Source organism: Cladophialophora psammophila (genome assembly GCF_000585535.1).
Source record: "Cladophialophora psammophila CBS 110553 chromosome Unknown aczJe-supercont1.31, whole genome shotgun sequence".
Taxonomy (NCBI): Eukaryota; Fungi; Ascomycota; class Eurotiomycetes; order Chaetothyriales; family Herpotrichiellaceae; genus Cladophialophora; species Cladophialophora psammophila.
In genome coordinates, this window is record NW_006912952.1 from 173,208 (window position 1) to 192,242 (window position 19,035).

At 51.2% G+C, this 19,035-nt stretch overlaps 5 protein-coding genes across 5 annotated transcripts; 2 read left to right on the forward strand and 3 right to left on the reverse strand.

Annotated features, from left to right (window-relative positions):
- Positions 1 to 261: 261 nt before the first annotated feature.
- A1O5_12118 (nitrilase) lies at positions 262 to 1,446 on the reverse strand (the record flags this gene model as incomplete). Its single annotated transcript, XM_007752687.1, has 1 exon — positions 262 to 1,446. The coding sequence occupies one exon, from the start codon at positions 1,444 to 1,446 to the stop codon at positions 262 to 264; it is 1,185 nt and encodes a 394-aa protein (XP_007750877.1).
- Positions 1,447 to 4,426: 2,980 nt separating this feature from the next.
- Positions 4,427 to 4,711, reverse strand: A1O5_12119 (uncharacterized protein; the record flags this gene model as incomplete). The annotated part of the gene is made up of 1 exon (XM_007752688.1): positions 4,427 to 4,711. The coding sequence occupies one exon, from the start codon at positions 4,709 to 4,711 to the stop codon at positions 4,427 to 4,429; it is 285 nt and encodes a 94-aa protein (XP_007750878.1).
- Positions 4,712 to 7,478: 2,767 nt separating this feature from the next.
- Positions 7,479 to 8,810, forward strand: A1O5_12120 (uncharacterized protein; the record flags this gene model as incomplete). The annotated part of the gene is made up of 1 exon (XM_007752689.1): positions 7,479 to 8,810. The coding sequence occupies one exon, from the start codon at positions 7,479 to 7,481 to the stop codon at positions 8,808 to 8,810; it is 1,332 nt and encodes a 443-aa protein (XP_007750879.1).
- A 709-nt stretch (positions 8,811 to 9,519) lies between these two features.
- On the forward strand, positions 9,520 to 10,785 carry A1O5_12121 (uncharacterized protein; the record flags this gene model as incomplete). Its single annotated transcript, XM_007752690.1, has 1 exon — positions 9,520 to 10,785. One exon carries the CDS (start codon positions 9,520 to 9,522, stop codon positions 10,783 to 10,785), a length of 1,266 nt encoding a protein of 421 aa, XP_007750880.1.
- A 4,063-nt stretch (positions 10,786 to 14,848) lies between these two features.
- On the reverse strand, positions 14,849 to 18,986 carry A1O5_12122 (uncharacterized protein; the record flags this gene model as incomplete). The annotated part of the gene is made up of 7 exons (XM_007752691.1): positions 14,849 to 15,595; positions 15,650 to 15,915; positions 15,962 to 16,361; positions 16,423 to 16,862; positions 16,924 to 17,620; positions 17,671 to 18,712; positions 18,772 to 18,986. The coding sequence occupies 7 exons, from the start codon at positions 18,984 to 18,986 to the stop codon at positions 14,849 to 14,851; spliced, it is 3,807 nt and encodes a 1,268-aa protein (XP_007750881.1).
- Positions 18,987 to 19,035: the final 49 nt, after the last annotated feature.

The following is a 19,035-nucleotide window of genomic DNA, read 5'->3' on the forward strand; positions in this document are numbered from 1 at the left end:
TTGCCGATCTTTGAGTACGATTCCATCTTCCCAACGTGGGCGTCAGTGGTGGGCTATTGTAATTTATGCGGCAGGACACGACTAGATAAGAGACGTAGGTATTCTTGCCTCTTTGGAGGGATATTTTTCGGCCTTTACACCACCTTGAGGAGCAACAAGGTGTCACAAATACTTGCGCTCCTCATCTTGGGTCTCCTCTGGTCTTATCGGTCAATACTTTTGTTTTCGTTTCCATGTTTGCTACACGGGTTATATGCTGGCTCAAGGGGGCGGGACCAACTCCAACCCCTCTACCGTCAATTTGAACGCGTCCGGGCGCGCATAATGGCCCGTGGCGTCAAAATCCAAATGCCCCCTTTCACAGTCATCGAAGTCCACTTCCGCCCACAAGAGTTCGTTGTCTTTCTCCCATACCGGCCCTGCAATGGTCTGGCCTAGCGGGTTGACGATGCAGGCGCCGCCCCGGGAGACGAAGTCTTCGCCATCGTGGAGAGGCTTGCTTTCGTCGATCGGAGCGTCTTTGCAGCGCCATGCTATCTCATGGTTTTCCTCTGTGCGTGTCATGGACAATCTCCGGCCACTCGTCGCGGTATGGTGGTCTGGAACAGTAGTGCCATTCATCAACGTTTCCGACTCGTGCTTTGACCGTTTTGACAACCACTCCCTCGGATCGCCCGTGATCCAAGGAGGCAGGTCCTTCCTCTTGAGACATTGGTTGGTGGTAAGAACGAAACAGCGGCCCTCGCCGGCAACAGTCCTCATCAGCGGTTCCCACGTGTCCCTCGCATCCGCTGTAGGCGCCAACCATAGATTGACGCCTTGACTGTAGAGACTGTAGCGTAATAGGGGCATAAAATTCTCCCAGCATATAGCACATCCCATGACCACTCTAATTCCCTTAATGGTTGTAGCGACCGCCTTTAGTGTGGATGGCTGACCTTGCGCCCACACCAGTCGCTCCGAACCCGTCGGCATGATCTTCCTTCTCTTCCCTATGACTCCTCTTTTAGGGTCGACATATACCGCCGCACAATAGAGACTTCCTCCTGCCTTCTCAATGAGCCCAGTAACAATGAACACGCCTGTCTCTCGTGCTACCTCTTCGAGAAACTCTCTCGTCCCGTCTCCTCTTCGGCCCGTCTCTTTGTTTACTGACAGCTTTCGCTCGATCCAGTCATCTCCAGCTCCTTGCGGGGTGTCGCCTAAGTCCACCGCGGATTTAGTGTAGGCGAGAAACTGATCACGGCCGGTGTCTGTGCGTGCCCCGACAGCTGCGCCGAAGGAACACGTTCTCGGGTATCCGCCTAGGTAGGCCTCAGGGAAGAGAAGTATGGACACATCCCTCTGGGCGGCCGATTGGGTGGTTTCACGCAGGGCCGACAGGGTCTCTTGCAGGGACGAGAGTGTGCGCGATTGGGACACTCCGATTTTCAGCAACTGAGGCATTGCGTCGAGGTGGCAGCTTCACAGAAAGTTGGGAAAGCAGCGAGCTGAGCTTGTGACCACACGGAAACCACTGTCAGCTCATTATATCACAGAAGATTACAAAACTTCAACCAAGGATTGGAAATGCAAACGACGAAGAGCATAGACGGAGTAGTGCGACCGTCAAAGAAATCCGAGGAGCAGGAAGCAATGCGGGGAAGATGCTGCTTTGCGGAAACTAATACTTGCTTTGTTAGGCTACTTAGCCGACTGGAATAAGGGAAAGTCTTCCGGTAACGAGGCTCCGAGGTCTCCGAAAATCTCAGCCTCGTGGACTTGCTCCTCAAGCTTCAACCTGAAATGCAAGGCGGTGACGGACAAACACAGCTTTCTTTCCTCCGCAGAGCTTGAAACGATCTGGGATCAGTCTGGGTGATTCGCTCTCAATTTAGCACGCGTGTTCGACAAAGTAACGGAGCAGCCATTTTGACAGGCGGCCCGACAAGATCTGGAATTTTCGTGCTCAGGCTACGGGTTATGTGGATCTCGGTCACCAGTGACACAGGCGAATCAACATGTCTGTTACTCCCTAAATTCTGCCACGGTTAGATCGCCGATGGCTCAAGGGTGGAGAGAAGCCGACCACATTCCAAATTATCACAGCTTCTGCTTACATTGAGGGACTGTCGGGCCGCTTCTGGTGCTGTCGTTCGCTTCACGACTCCTAGGAACGAAGAAAATCACCAAAGCTCATGGCAATCCGACAGAATCCTTCTTTCCGTGGATTTTGCTGTGGCTGTGCCAAGCCAGCCAGCATTCCGCACCATTTAAACAATACCTGTCTCTCTTAGACTCGTCCCCAAAGGGCGATCTGTGCCCACATCGACGCAACGCCACTCTGACGGTGAAGTTCAAAGACTGAATCGAACCGTATCCATAGAAAACGGAGATGTCACAATATGTCGCAGCAACCTGTCAGTCAAATGCTGGGGTGTATACTCAACCATTTGGTTGGGGGTGACATTTGCCGGAGCGGATCGAGGTGTCGTGGCGGAATCTTGAATCCTGCATGATTTCGCCCCCTTGCTTCGTCATGTTCATGGCTGAAAGCGATGGAAACCTAACTCGTCAATGTAGAAAACAACACATTTCCAGCTATGGCTCCACTCATTCAGCGTTGATGCGTTACCACGATCCGACTCTGCGGTCGATGTGCTACCCTTTTGTTTCAGGAATATCGGGCTTCGAGAACGATTCGAGGCCACTGGGCGCTGCACTCATGGAACCGACACTACTCGAACATATGTGAAACAGCCTCTCGTGATGACGGTGGGAAATGTCTGTTGCTGAGAAAGAAGCAAACCGTTATGAGGTATATGGTAAGATGAAAGTATAAGGTTATGATCATATCCTTCGAACCCTCAGTCGATCTCCAGAATATCAAAACGCGACTCAACCTTGGGCCTTTGCGTCACAACATTGATCTGACAAGCCGTCAATATCTGAATCTTGTCTGATCCCAAGATGACATTGGTCCCCATCATTGCGAGCATGGGAAATGCTCCTCCTTTTGCGAATCCCTCGGCGCTGCAACCGGAAGGTCCGTCTACCGCCTGCCGGAGAACCCCAAGATTATGAAGTACAACAGCAGATCTAACCAAAGCGTCTAGCGCTCCACCACCTCACCGATAGGCAAATCGGAGGTCTCCTGGGCGACCTCCTCGGAGGGCTGGGCCTACCAGTGGACTCCTCATCACCGGGCTTGGTACTTACGGCGTTGTCATCGGAGGCTTGGACATCCACATTAATGAGACATTGGGGCTCTACGTCTAAGATTTGACGGCAGCCACAGGGGGGGGGGGGGGGCGGGGGAGAGTCCAACCATGTACAATTACCCAGCGTGGTGCTTCTCTGGGCGCAACATCACCTTCGTCACCTACATCGAATGGAGTTTGAACTTGAGTTGGCAGATGAGTTGGAGGGAGTGTTGTTTGGACCTGGCATTGGACATTCGCTTCAGAGTTCCTAGGTTGTGATCGAGAACCATTCGTCAAAACGAGCCCGGGTCACCAGATTGTCTTCGGCATCGACCCGTCTTTACCGTTGCTGACCATCCATCTTCGATCCCGTCCCTGCCTGATCCCACTGCCCGCCCGAATGCGCTTGGTGACCCGAAATCGGGATCTCAACCCCGCATTTGTTGACCCCGTCGAGTCGGTCAGTCAGCAAAGCTGATTAGTTGAATGGGCCTCCTTTTCAGAAAATGATATCCGAGTGGGGCATGGCATGCGTTGGGCCCGGCAATCCGATTCATCTCCCGCAGATGTGTGGGGAAAAAGACCAACAGCCTCTTAACTGATTGACAAACTAGTGATAGTAGGAGGCAGCGAGGCAGTCACTACGACCCGTCCAAAGACCGTAGATCCGATGGCAATCAGGGACCTGTCTATTCGTCCCCAGGACTGTCCCACCGAGGAACCTCTCAAAAGGAGATGGATGCAATCGACAACGACACGGCGGCAGCAGGAGCAGTCTCGGAAGCATATGAAAGTTCCATTTTCAATGTATACACATTGGATATTCCCGAAAACAGTATATATTAAACCTGGCATTCGTGTGACAATGAAAACCCCTTTTTGTTCTTGTTCGTCCCTCATCTCCTAGGCTGTAAGCTAGGTTTGAATCCCTTCTCCACCTCCTCTTGTCCCCCTGGTTTTCTTCCAATTTGAGAACAACATCATGGCACTTGGTACAGTTAAGACCAAAACGCGGAACCTTTCCCAAAGGTAGCGTCCTGTGCATCCTTGGTGACAATTAAGAAAACGAGAGAACTCCGTGATCGTGACCGGTATGATATCATGGTGTTAAAACATGGCTGCGCAAGGTAAAATCGTGGTGAAAAGTCATCATGAAACTAGAAGTTGGTTCCATGTCCCAGTAGATCCGACGACATAAAGAGACTATTGGGGCCAGCTTATAGACTGAAATACAGCTCGACGACCTAGTTACCCAATTTCAGAAACCGGTGGGTGACAACTTGCTCGGTCTGTGGGCTCTTGACTGCCTCAACAGGAGACTCGACAATGTCGGATGGCAAAGCGGGTTCCTCGGCGGCGGAGTTGGATTCTGCAGAGACACTGGAGCTAGATCGTCGGGTCTTCTGGAGAGCAGGAACTAGTGATTCGTCGCTGTCGATACTATCGACGGAAGAAGTGAAGGGAGAGACGATATGGACGCGATGAGCGGTGGGGATGAGGGTGAGGAAGTTGTTGGTTGGGCCGGACATTTTGGATCTGTAAAGCGACTGGTTCGTAATGTTCCGATAGAATGGGATGTGCAGGTGGCAGGAGCTGATGACGGGAAAAGTTCAAGGAGGGTGTTGGAGGTCGAATGATGCAAATAAGGAGCGTTGTGATGTTCTTTATGTCGAGTTCTTTGTTTCCAATGACGCAACAACGGATTTCGCTGTTACGGTTGCCTCGGGACTGCGGAAGCCACACGTGCGGACTTATGCTTAGATTATGTTGGCTGAGGCTGTTTGATGCCCTTGTGGCGTCAATGGATTGGAAATCAAAAGGTACCCGTGATTGATTCGTAAGGGTTGGAGGATGGCAAGAAGTGGTTTTGACAGATGGGGGACTTCCTGGTCACAGGAAAAGAGAAGCGTGGGAGCTCGTTGGGCTTGGGTGCCTTTCTTATAGACTTCCCCTCTCCCACAATTCCTCATACGATCCCGAGATTAGGTCAGAAAGATACGAGTCAATATGGTATTGTCCAGGGTATGCCATTACCTTGCGCGCGGTGGGAGGGTCGACGGCGAATTGAATGCCTGTAGATCGCGGATAAAACCGGTAGGCATGACAGTTGAGTTCTTGAACGTGTTTCGATGGACATCATGATCGAGGCTTTCCAACTTGGACATGAACATCGTCACTGGTGGATCCCTTTCCAGGCTAAGGTAAGGCCGGGAATGACCGTCATTAACCTCGGTTAGTGTGGCATGATCATCAGGGCCCGAACATTGCCTGTGTAACGCATGCTGATGACGGAGAATTGCTAGATGCATTTGCCCTGTGTCCTGCGCGTTTCGAAGCTGCCTTCAGACTTGAAAAGTCCCTACCTGCAGGAGAAAAGTGGCCTTCGGTGTGCAACCCTCGGGTGTTGTCAAACTCATTGGTAATAGAGCTTTGGTCGGGCCTTAGGCAGCATTGATCTCACTCGAAACACACTCGATTTGTGGAGGCACGTGGTGGGTGGCGACCTGAAAGCTGGATTGTGCTCCCACACTACCAGATTGTGATACGAGACGCGGCGTGCCAATACTTGGGGAAGTCCAGGATCTCTCTCAATGTCCCACGGAAAGCGACGGAAAGGCAACTAGGCCTCCCAGAGGCATGGCTGCGAGATTGCTTGCCTCACAATGACCCTGTTGGTAACGTACAGAACCAAACGGGGGAATTGTGACATTCTGCTTCCTTCAGTCCGAAGGAATATCCGGGACTCGGGAGAATTATCCCGACGACGTGGTCTGCAAATATGTGGCTTACCTCTGCACGTGTGGCGGGCATCTAAGATGTCTTCTGGGTTATACGAAACTGCCGTGCTCTTAATTCATTGAAGAAAGGATGGATGATCTGAAGTCGAAGAAGAGACGGTGAACTGATGCGGGCGAAATCTGAAAAGTCGATTTGGGCTTGGCATTGCTCCCTGCGCTCCTTGGCATCTTTGGTGCAGGTGGCGAGCAGTGACCTGTGATCTCTACACCTCATTCACGCTCCTCGAGCAAATTCCCATCTCTATCTTATGCACTATACGAGACCGTCATGCGCCATGCTACCACTTCAACCTCTCCTGCTCCAAGACCGATCCACGCGGCTCCTGTGCGCTACCGCAAAGACGGGGGTCCGAGAAGGGCGGTCAGGCCGGGATTGAAGACTATGCATAAGCTGGCTGGGAGGTGAAAGATATGGACCATCTTCACACATGTCTAAAAGAAGGCTCTCTAAAGATACGAAACACATCCCACCAGATCCCACCCATCTTTCGGAAAACCTTGATGCATGCGTGTAGCATACTATTTTGGGAAAGCTACCCTGCTCGCAACTCCGGCCCACGCGCTATCGACGAATGGCGGGACAGCAATTCACAGAGGCGGACATCTCTACCACCGCGAGAATCTTCCTTCGCTACGGGAGTAATTTGTTGCCATCTCGTCATTTGCATGGCTGTATTAGTTCGAGGCCATCAGCCTCGCTTCACGTGCCACATTGGATGAGTGGGAGCTGCACATCTTGAAAGACTAAGCAGATCAGGGGGAGAACTGAAATTTTACGGCTTGACCCTTGTGAGGTGGGCATGTCTCGTGAGTGGGGGTTTTCATGTTTCATCAGCTTTGCCAATCCCTCAGGGTTTACGCTTGAACTTCTCCGCCGGCGGTGAATCAACGCTTCGAAATCTCAGAATCCAGGTGGAACGCCGCTTTGCCACGTCGAAAGATCTTCCAGCAGTGGTCGAGAAGGCACATCAGAAACACGCTCTCGCCTCTGTTTTGCGGAAGCAAAATTACCGTTGATCCGACTTTGGCTGCAGCTTAAATGTACGGTGGTTTACGATCTCGCGAAAGTCGAGAGCCTTCATAGTCAATGGCTGACGGGCTAGCACTTGTCTTGCTTCTCAAGCTGAGACTCGGACAACCATACTTAGGATACTATTTCTGGGGCAAAATGTTTGGTCGACTGAGGCTGACAAGGATCGGCTTTGCAGCTATCCAGTTCCAGTCTAACCCCCTGTAGCAGTAAATATTCAAATATGAAACAGTTCGGACTGAACCATAGAGGATAATGCTGAGCAACCCGGATTGACTTTGGGGCCACGATATTATTGATCTTTCTAGTTCATTACATCTCCGATTCATTGCCACGAGGCTGTGAGGCCGCCCTGCCATTCTGGCGGAAACGTCATAATGCCAAGCCTCGCCACGGTGTTCAGCCTCGTCATAGTCACAACACCTTCGCTCTCTTTCTTTTCCACTACATCTTCGAAGATGCTACAATATGTCTGTGGATATCGGATGGGAGAAGATCACTTCGGGCCCCGATGGCGCTGCCCTCGCCGAGAAAATTCGGGCATTCGTGCATGACAAGTTCCAGCAGATCCCCCTTCCTCGCTTCATCAATGCAGTCCATGTTCATTCGTTCGAGCTGGGGTCAGTTTGTCCGGATATCGAGATCAAGGATATTTGTGATCCGCTTCCTGATTTCTATGAGGATGAAGAGGAGGATGAAGTCTACGCCGATCAAACCGTGGATGAATCTGCAGTGGCGTCTGCACAGCACGATGGCCCTGAGAGCATGAACAACTATGGGCCCCAGGACTCTGCCTCGTCTTCTCAGCAGCCACGCTCGGTGCCACAGCTTCCCAATATCATCACGGGTCCAGGGCTTGCTAAATTCAATGCTTCAGTTTCTGCCAAGGAAGATCTCAGTGCAGGCGAAGAGGCTTTTGCGGGCCCCTTCCCGCGGAGTACAACTCCTGGCATCCCAGGCGGCACATCCAATCTCAGCTACTTTCACTTGCCTGGCGGCGGCCTTTCCGGGACTCAGACTCCCTTGGCAGCAGTTGCTAGTGGGACGCCCTTCAGTCCTCGACCCTGGTCGTACGATCCTTCTCATCGCTTAGCAATACCCCATCAGATGGCTCTTCATGGATCAGCACACATGAAGCCGGTGAGCCAAGACGTATCGGGTCACGATGATCCATCTACTAGACCTTCCACTGCAAACAGCATCTCCTCTCCACGTGGTTCAGAGTCTGGGCCTTCGTCCCCTCAGTTGCCTCACAGAGCACAGCTCGCTGGTGGAAGCGACCGGAGAGATTCTGCACTCGATGCACTGACGCCCTTGTCAGCATCGAGGCTCCAGAGCAGGCAGGCGTCAGATCTGCAAGTGGTGGCCAGAGTCAGGTATTCCGGGGACGTGCGCATGACTCTAACGGCCGAAATACTTCTTGACTATCCAATGCCGAGCTTCGTTGGAATCCCTCTCAAGTTAGCCATCACCGGTCTGACATTTGATGGTGTCGCTATCGTGGCTTGGGTCAAAAGGAAGATGCACTTTTGTTTTCTTGATTCCGAGGACGCCGCTGCACTCGTCGGAGAAAGTGTGACAAACGAACAACGTAAGAAATCAGGTAGCACAACAGGTTCAGGCGCCGGGCTGCCTGGACCTCTGCAGGAAATCCACGTGGAAAGCGAGATTGGACGACAGGAAGACGGCAAACAAGTACTCAAGAACGTGGGAAAGGTGGAAAAGTTTGTTCTTGAGCAAATTAGGAAGATCTTTGAGGAAGAGTTCGTCTTTCCCAGTTATTGGACCTTCCTAGTATGATGTTACAACAAGCTTGCCGGCGGTCGACGGCCAGTAAAGTCAGCTTTCGGGCATGATCCCTCGACGACCTGTGACTGATCGGCCCCTTGAAACGCTCTTCTCAACGTTTCGGGAAGCTCGCGACCAAAACTAGAAATCCAGCCTTGACCAGCACAAAAGTATCGGCCCCCCCTTCTCCCCCCACCGGTCGCAGTTTAAGGAAATTCACCTCATGATGGCCACGTCACGGGTTGCTTTCTCCAGCTTTGTGTGGCTGGGGAGGATGGCTACCGAGGGTGCAACCAGGAATCAGGCGATAAAACCTTGGTCATCCTTACTTTGAGCCGGTCAGGCACCTAACCAATAGCAAGGATGCGGGCCCTGCTGAGATCTGTACGCCTGCCTCGGTTCGTGCCACGTTCCTTGACAGGGCTGTTAGCGGTGGTAAGGGAGTCAAGGGCGTCCCTGAAACGAGAAACCATAATCGAACCATGGCTTTCCATTAGCAAATGGGGATCAAAAGAAGATCAGACGACAATGGAACATGATGATTGCCTTTTCTATCGGCGGATTGAGAGAAAATGGTGCTCGAGGCCGCGTCAAAACATTTGACAGGCGAAATGACGTCGCCTTCTTCTTCTTGGGGAAAGCCTTATAAACCTCGAACATATCTCAACATCGATCAATCCTCATCCCAATTCAAGTCGTCTATTCTTGATCACCAGTAACCATGCAGCGCCTTCGAAAGTTTATCCGACGCGCCAGCTTTGGCAGCTCTTCTGCCGCTCCTCGATCTCAAGCTGTAATTGCGACGAAGCCTGCGTCACAACCGCCTCCACCAGCAGGCGGCCCAAGCTTGAACATTGCTCTGCAAAACCAGACAACCTCCAGCACTGTCTACGCTTATATCACAGGCCAAGCGATTGACCGTGGCAATGCATTGTTTCTTCTCTTAGCAGATGGGAAAACTCCATTCTATCCTAGCTCTCCGGCTGCGATCGGCTCGCACATCCCACAAAATTGTGCCATCGCTCTCGGAGGGCCGGGAAACACTGTGACAGTGACAATACCCCATGTAGCTGGAGGCCGCATTTGGTTCTCGATTGACGCACCTTTGACATTCCTGCTCAACCCAGGGCCGGCGCTGGTTGAACCATCTGTCACAAATTCATCCGACCCCAACATCAACACCAATTGGGGCTTTGCCGAGTTCACGTTCAACAGCGACCAACTGTATGCCAATATCAGCTATGTTGATTTCGTCGGCCCACCCATCGCATTGACACTCACGACCCAGAGCGGCGCCACCCAGCACGTCTCCGGCATGCCAAGCAATGGACTTGACATAGTCTGCAACGGTTTGCGTGCACAACATGCCGCCGATGGCAACGGCTGGGACCAATTGATTGTCACCCATAATGGACGAAACCTTCGTGCCCTCTCGCCAAATCAAGGAATGGTGACCAACCCTTCGCTGTTCTCAAATTACTATGATGGGTATATCAACCGAGCCTGGCAGAAATTCAGTTCTCAATCCATGTCCATCGACACTCAAGCTGGCTTTGGCACTGTTTCCGCAAAGGTCGACAACAACAACTCGACTCTCAGTTTCGGCAGTTCAAGCTTCACGAAGCCTTCTACACGAGACATCTTCAGCTGCTCTACGGGGCCGTTTGCGACGGGCGCAAATGCCGAAACAAACGCCATCATTCCTCGACTGGCAGCGGCGTTTAATCGCTCGACCTTGCTCGTTTCTGATTCCTTCCCAGCGCCCCAGAACCTGTATTACAAGGACCCTACCACCAACCACTACTCCCGAATCGTGCACTCGGCAAATCTGGACGGCAAGGGCTATGCGTTTCCCTATGACGATGTCCAGCCGAGCGGTGGTGCGGACCAGAGTGGTGAGGTTCATGCTGGCGACCCAACACTGTTCACTGTCACCGTGGGAGGTATGAACGCGAGCGTGAAGCCGCCACCTAAGAAGGAGCTATGAAGACGATGAATAGCTCAGCAGCAGCAGCGGCGGCGGCGGCGGCAGCAGAAGAAGGTGGTGTGGTGGATGAGATTTTGCAACGCCATTCCTTTCATCTCCTTATGGTTTTGGATTTCTGCGGGTTTTCTCAGTACTCTTTGTTTTAGTGGATTAGATCACGGGTGCTTGGTCTACCAATTCGATCGCGGCGACACTTCACCATCGGAGAGCCTTGACTGGTGAACCATTTAACAAAATCCATAGCTCCCGGGCTGGGATTAATGGAGGAAAGGGGGGAATCGTTCGTTCGGCTTGGGCTTGAAGGGGCAGGAATCTATGAACGGATGACTGGATGGGACTGCTTTTTGTTGTTCTCTGTTTTCCTGTCTTGGTTGGCTTGGGTACTGCTAGCTGCTATAGAACTTGACTTGATAGACCTTTTATCTCTCCCATCCATTCGCTCACCCACAATCCAAACAGTTGCCCCATTTCAGCAGGCGGACGCAAAGATCGTGGTATTTGAAGTCATCTAGAGACCAAGGGACAACAGTCTCCTATTGCGTAGTCCTCGTCCCTGCTTTGCATTAGTCCAGACTGCAGCAGAAGCCGAAACTTGAGCAGCCTCCCATGCCATGACAAGTAGACGGAATCGCGGAGCATCGACAAGTGCTGGGTCGGGACACCATGCAAACAACATAGGCTTTGTAAACGATTTCGTAGCCTTCTTTGAGACCGGCGCATTCTCTTGACATATTCCTTGGGAAAGTTTTTTTCTGCGCAGGAGAGAGTTCCAGGGTTCCGCTGGAAAGTTCCTCTTGTATAGGCCGGGCATCTATCCGCTCATTTGCCTATAAGTCCCGTTGAATAACGACTAGCTATAGCCTATCCCGTGAGATTCGGTTCTTGTTGCCCATTCTTGTCGCTCATTAACTCCTAGTTTGGGAGATGAAACAGCGCATTTTACGACATCCAAAGCAAAGTTCGATAACGGATGACTCTATTGGTAACACTCTAAATCTCGTCGAAGTGGGCTTTGTAGCTGGATGTCTATAAACAGCGGCCTGATTGCTAACACAGAAGAACAGGTCTGGAGCATGAGGTCGGTTCGCATGCAGTGATTTGACGAACATCTGCGCCGTTTTGCTTGCTTGTGGTACCCGGAACGAGAATCTTTCGTGTCTTCATGTCATGTCTATTGTTGAATTCCATATCAAATGCGCATGACGTTTTCCGATAGTTTACTTTCAACGGTGATTGCCCCGTGGTTCGGCCAAAGTAGTATCGGTCTCTTTGCGCATTCCCTTGCTGAAATGTCGATTCGGGTGTTGAACCTCCGGGGCCGAGATCGCGGGACTGCGCGTACTTGTGGGTAACGAGGGCTTCGAAGTTGAGTTGTGCCTTGACGTTGACTGGACGTGCTATAGCGTCCTCTTCGATCTCGTGCCACTCGGCTTGGCTTTCCTTCTTCCGTAGGTGGCATTATAATCACACCGTGGTTGGAGAGATAGTCCCACTTCAATATGACCGTGTTTTCATCTGTTGTATAGTGGATTAGACGGTACACATAGTGGTTACGATTCACCCATAATATATAGGCTTCCGGCGAGTAGGTCGCCTGCGTAGGCTGATGACGATGGTTGAAGAAGGTGAATTTCAGGGTACTCCCGAAATACCACCCTATCCCGGTAGGCTCTCCTTTGTCGTCGATACCCAAGTTAGTATTCCGGGTAATGTAGCAGGATCTAAGTAGTATTTGCGAGCCCATAATCTTTTAAGGATTTGTTGCTAGGGGCGTCATTTCCCCAGTACAATATATTGTTTAGGTGGACTTCCAATAAAATATGGAAAGCAGCCGCACAAGGTCAAGACAGACAGACAGACAGACAGACAGACAGACAGACAGACAGAGAACCAGAGACAGAAGGGATACATCCCATCGCTTCTCAAATATGTCTCATTTGCTGGATCTCCGTCCCCCGTGCTGGACGATTTCGCGGACTCCATCCGAATAAGTGCTAAACTGATGATCATGGTTCTCTGCCAGCAGTTGCTTTCTCGCTTGGAGGTGGAGATAGACTGGTGCAAGGCCAGTACAGGAATTTGTGCCAGAGTGCATGTGTTCTTGTCGTTTGTAGGGTGGGAGTGGCGTATAGATCCAAATCCTCGCAAAAGGACAGATCCCACGGAGCGTATCAATAAATTCACGGGCCCGTATCGACAACATCTGTTCCCTGAGAAGCCTGGAATGATAGCCGGCGGCATGACCATCAGGTACAGTCCCATCATCTCATACCGATGCTCGTATCATGTCTGCGCAATACACAATGCATCCAAGGCCGGTCGTCGCTGCAGACAGCTACAAGTAAGCCGAGCAGGATCGACATATCAAAGGTTGACGAGGTCTTCATCGGCCATATACCCAAGAATACCACCGCACTTCCACTTCCGGGAGCATCTCAAGGGTCATCCGCCTTCAAAGTGCCCGTCATCGCCTAAGGGGAGAATGACCTTTGCGTTCGGGTCGTCACCCCAGGTGTAATTCTCCTGTGCGAGCTCATCAAACCAGGCGGGAGCCTCCTGCTCGCCTTTCTTTGCACGTTTCCCTTCACGGCTGTGCCCTTGACGGCCACGAGGCCGTAGATGTGGGTGCGCGACCCAGCACTGGCTGGTGAGGTGCCCGTCCTTTCCACCGCAGGATGAGTGCATTTAAAGGACGGTGACGCTTGGGAAAATTGTTGTTTGAGTTTGTTTGGAACCGTGCCAGCGGTCTGGTCGTGACGTGTCATCAAGGCTGGAGAAAAAGGAGGCATTAAGTTTTCAAAGTCGGAGGATGAGAAAGTAAAGTTGTTGACAGGATGCTGGATTTGCAAGTTTCTGCTTCACTCTCGAATCCGTGCAATGGTCGAATATATATATTTTCGTCTAAAAAAACACCGAGTTCGTCGACTAGGTTATAGAGAACCGTTCCCAACTTATTGACTTGTTGCAGCGGAATATGGAGACGAGTTGAGCTCCGTCGTTTTGCTGAGCGGCGTGCCCTCGAATGTCAGTAAACAATGGAGCCCCAAATGTAGGCTAAAGATGGAGGTGGAATGTCAGGAGGAAAAATTGGGGCAGAGGGAGTTTAAATAGTTTTCGTTGCAATATACTTTTCGCGGTCTCTCATGGTGTCACACAGTCATAAGGGCAGGGAAGAAGCGTTTCAGTCAGATTTAGAGTTGGTGAATACTGCCAGAGGTCGCGGTTGTGATATTGTACCTTTCTCCTCAACTTACTTTTCTTGCGATCATTCCCTTGGAGTGATTCATCAATGGGGCCACGACCGGAGGCAACGTGAAGGAGTGGCAGAGGGAACGAAAAAGAAGAGCAAAATCATCGTGAGATTGTGCGACGCGGTTGAAGTGAATCTGTGGCATGGCCACCGGATCTTTGCCTGTCTTTGAGCAAGAGTGATGGACAGGATTCGGACCTGTGACTGTGAGCTTTCATTGATACCTATGCACGCACCGCTCTTTTGTGGGCTTCTCTCATCCTCTCTGCACAAGGAATGTTCCCTTCAACGCAATGCTAACACATCCTGTCCAAGGCTTGTTCTCCTTCAACCAGGAGCATCATTCAGTCAGCCAACTTTTCAAACCTTTCAAGAACTCGCTAGCTCTCTTGGGGTCCTCTGACTGCATAGCGCCAGGCACCTTGTAAGTCGTGACCAATACCTGTAATGGGATCCCTGTCAGGTTTCAATGAAATTGACTTAGCACTCTGCCTAGATCGGGGTCCCAGAGTCGTCAAGCCGGAGTCATCGGCTGACTCAAGCCCAGTCTCCATCGTCTTCATCTTGCTCCACCCTTGCTCTCTTATTTCTTCCGACACGACTTCCGCCGACACTAATGGTGACGACCTGAGAGCTTTTGATCGCGGCACGGATGGTAGACGCAACCATTTTGGCGATATTGGGAGGGACGGCTTTGCAAACAGTTTCATACTGCTCTTCTTTCGATCCGAAGAAGCGCAACTCGTCTGGAATGCCTTGCAGGCGGGCGAGTTCGCGGACGGTAACTCTATCCTTCCTAACTGTTGTGGCTGGTCAGATGGTTGGAGGAAATTCCGGACGGAAAGAAAACTTGCCTGGATGGGCCCACTCTTTTCGGTCATTGAAGAAGGTGAAAATGGTATCGCCGTCCATTGAGATAGACTCGGCGCCAGGTCCAACACGAATTCCTGTATAGTGATTGTAGACATGGTCAAGCCTGGACATTTCCCCCCGAGGTCCGCCGGCATTGGGATGCAAGCACACAAACCCAGTGTTCGACTTGTTCTCCATCCGAGGATTCTTGAAAGCCAGGTCTACAATCAAACCACCAATTGTGGCGGGTTCATCAGCATATCGATCGAACTTCCAAGGCAAAGGCGCGCAAAATGGCGACGCGACAATCGCGAGAATGCTTCTTTCTTGCGGGAGACCGTAATTCTTCAACCGAAGTAACGTCAAGTGAACCGAAAACCTCATTTGCAGAAGTCCGAGAAGCGTTTTAGAGAATCTTGCGATTGCCGAGGGATGACGAACAGCCGGAGGCAATAACATGACGACGAAATCGGGCTTTAACGACACGACAGCTTCGTCAATGGCGTCGAGAGGCTTCAAAAATTGGCGCAATGTCGGCATCTGACGATTCTGAGGGTCTAGTCGAAAACAGGAGTGTTCGCTTGCAAAAAGGAGTACTTTTGGAGAAGCTCGACCTGGGAGCTGGATCGGCACGAGCTTCTCTGAGTCGAAGTCCTTCAAGATGTTCAGGATCGCACCATCAAAGGACTGAGCGACGTTGTGTCGGATCTAGGGTAGTTAGCGTCCGGCACATGCGTTCCTGCGCCTTTGGGAGACTCGTACCATCCACGTATTATGTTTCATTTCGTCGAGGCCAAAGGCTGCTTGAATCTTGAACCCTTCCTTTGAAAATCCTTCCGAAACACCCAACACAGAAGGAGTCAACTCAAATGCCAGAGGCGTTGCGTTGCTGTGAAAGCTAGGTCGCTGCCAAAGATCCTTGTGATGCAGCAAGAGGTGAGACGCCAGAGGAGTTATTGAAGTGACACCTCCTTCTGCCACCGTATTACAAAAGCCAAAGCGACAGAAGTACTCCTCGGAGTCAGTTTCTAGCTTCATGTTAGCAAGACTCGGGGATCCGGCAAGGAAACAAACCTGGGATATGCTTAAAAACGTGACTGATGCTGTTTCCTGGAATAGTCCCCACTCGGCGTGCAAATGCTATGATATCATCAAGGAGGATTATCTCGGCATCCTGTGACGTTCGCATCTTGTCAAAATCGCAAAAGTGCAAGATCAATTCTCGATTGTTGGCTGCCGGTTTTCCAGTCGTCTGGAGCCTCTCAGGTGGAAAGATCGAGTTGAGAGCAAAGTACCTGGTGACGAGCAAGGAATAGCTCTCTCCGGATTGGTTGTGAGTTTGGAAGATTTTGTGGACAAAGATGATCTGGCTCCCGCCTTCACCTCCTCCCAAATCAATCCAGAAATAGCAGTCTCTTTCGAAAGTATGATTTAGATCTTCGCTGTGAAGTGCAGGAATGGTAACTCCATTTGCCTATACAAGTCAGTCTGTGAGATCGAATAGACTAGTCATTGATTTGTAGCCGAGAACATACCTGGAGAGCCTGTGGTGGCGTAGAAAAGAATCGAGACAATGTACTTGGATGGTGCCCCTGATGCCACTCCAGCCACGCCTCCTCATCCTTTCGCAATTTCGTTCTATCCGATACAATCTTCGTACGAGCTGGCACATTTGTTGCTGGTACTCTGACTCGGAAATCTTCATTTGAGTCACTGTCATTCTCCACCGTTTCAGAATTCGGACTGGACTCTTGGTCCGCATCTAAGACCTGGTCAGCAGGGGACGCTGATAGTACAGCCACCGGTGCTAGCCCAAAAAACGATGGGTTTTCAGCTCTTGACACCATGGGAAAGTAAAGTTCATCGGTACTGAGTCCATCGAAAATAACTTGGGACTGTGCTCGAGAGACGGTTCGAGTTGGGCAATCGCAGTGATTGCTTGCCTGACCCAGCTTGACCGAGCCTTGATTGGTATCTTGTAAGTTAGTGCCTGATGACGACTTAGGACTGCCAAAAAGATGCAAAATGGGACATACCGATGTCATTCAAAACCTCTGTCCTCTTCCATCCACACGAACTTTCTTTATGAAGGGTCACCCAGTAGTGGATATTTGCCCCATATCTTTCCACGAAAGCTCCGCTCTCGTTGGCAGTCCATCTCACCTCTAACTTCTTTTCAGCACCCAGAGCCCTCACTTCGATGGCCCGTGGCATTTTTCGGAGATATTCGACAGCATTTCTTCGAAGGCAAGCGGCATTTTCTGGCGCCAGGCCGAGTGGGACGCGGACTTCTTCGAAAGCAACCTCGAGTAGATCCTGGACAACGTGGTCACAGAAGAAGGCCCGGTCGCAAGTCATCTGTTCTCCAGCAACTTTGAAAAACTCGCAGCTTGATGGCTGGTGCACCCGAGAAACGTGGAGCCATTTTTCGTGTATCTGGAGCAGATTTTGGCCTACCGTGTAAAGAAGATCAATAGCTGTGTCAGCTCCATCGACAAATTCAATTCTGACATTGCTCAGCCTCGGATCCAGCGCAAATGAGCCCTTCAAAGACCGGCAAATGTTGATGGCAAATATGTCCTGACAAGGCTCAACTCGCTGCGATCTCTCGAACAAGCGATTTCTTTCCTCGAGAGGCGTGCGCATTAAAGGTGGGTCTTGTCTGATGATCTGCCAAAGTTTCTTCCGAAGCTTGAAGGGCTGTTTCTTAAGTTCCTTCGAGATGATGTCCTCCTTGGACACCGTTAGAATCTTTGAATTGAACCTGGAGTGATGTTACTTACGTCTGTGGTCGCATTCTGTTCCGATGCGCCTCTCTCAGAGTAGAAGAACGTTTGTGGATGGGACACCTTCAGGCGCCTGCAGATGCTCTGTGCTGTCAACCTAGAAGCGTATTTGTCGGCCTGCGCAATGTCGGGTGATTCCTCATCTTCAGCGAACAATTGAATATAAGAATCGACTACGGGATCCCCCTCTTTCAGCATGGCCAGACCCCAGATGCTGGCCAACGTTTCAGCCTCTTCATGGTCGTCTGCCATTCGCTGCCTATCGCGGTTGATGCTGCCTCGGTGGAAATTGTAGCCGAAGCGGTAATCTTTACCCCCTGGTGCATGCCCTGTGAATTCAGCCACGAGGAGGCCATGCAGATAGATCCGTCCGCGGAACCGAGGATCAAGTATGAGGTCTCCCAGCCATGTGCGAACAATTTTGTTTTCGGCCGGGGGGTCCAGGTCGATGGAGACCTTCATCCACTCACGAAAATCTTGCTCGGTGACCTTCTGAGCACCCTCTCTGTCCCTAGATTTCCCTATTTTGACTGTCATATCTTCCCAAATATAAGAAGTGAGACCTCGTTGGGAATGACCGGCCGCCCGTTGTCTTGTGTATTCAGCCCTCTGTTCCTGCATTAATTTGGGCGGGGGTTTGCCCAGCAGACAACAAAGACGCGGGCGAGCCCCTCGGAAGCTGAAGTTCCAGCAGAAGGAGTTCGTTTCAAACCTGACGGAATGTCCATTACGTCGCATCACAAGCGCCGCCAACTTGAAACCCTCGCCGTGCCCTCCTGCAAGTGCGTTGTTATTCCGCTTCGTGGTCTCCCCAAGGTCAAGATGTTTCCGCTCAAGCTTGGCTTTGAAGTTTGTCAACTCCAGACAGCCTGGTTTGCTCTGGAAGCGGATGTAGCCAAGAAGTTGATCGTTGTCTGTGACTACGCCGGACGGGGTGCGGACAGAAACGGCGATGTGGATCTCTTGATCATCATTCCTAAGAAAAACGGGCTTGATGGATTGGGGGTCTACTCCGAATGACTCAACTATGCCGTCCTTCCTGTCAAGTGTCAGCTAACTGGAATGCAGAGAGCACAAGCATGGTTTAAGCCTTCCTACCAATTTTGGTAGAATTCCCTGAAGGCATCTCTGGGAAGCCACTGCGGCGCGTAGTTCTTGGCCAGGCCTAGATGGTGAAGGCACTTCTTGAGGACATCATGACTGTTGTCTTCTCTGTATTCGGGATCTGACTCGTGAGCACCATATCCATAGTCTTCAGACTTTATGTAAGCCTCCGCCAGTGAAAAAGCGTCGTTATGATTGGGGAACGTCATGTCAGCCATCGAAGCATAGGTGTAAGCTGTGCGGGCAAATCGAGGTGGA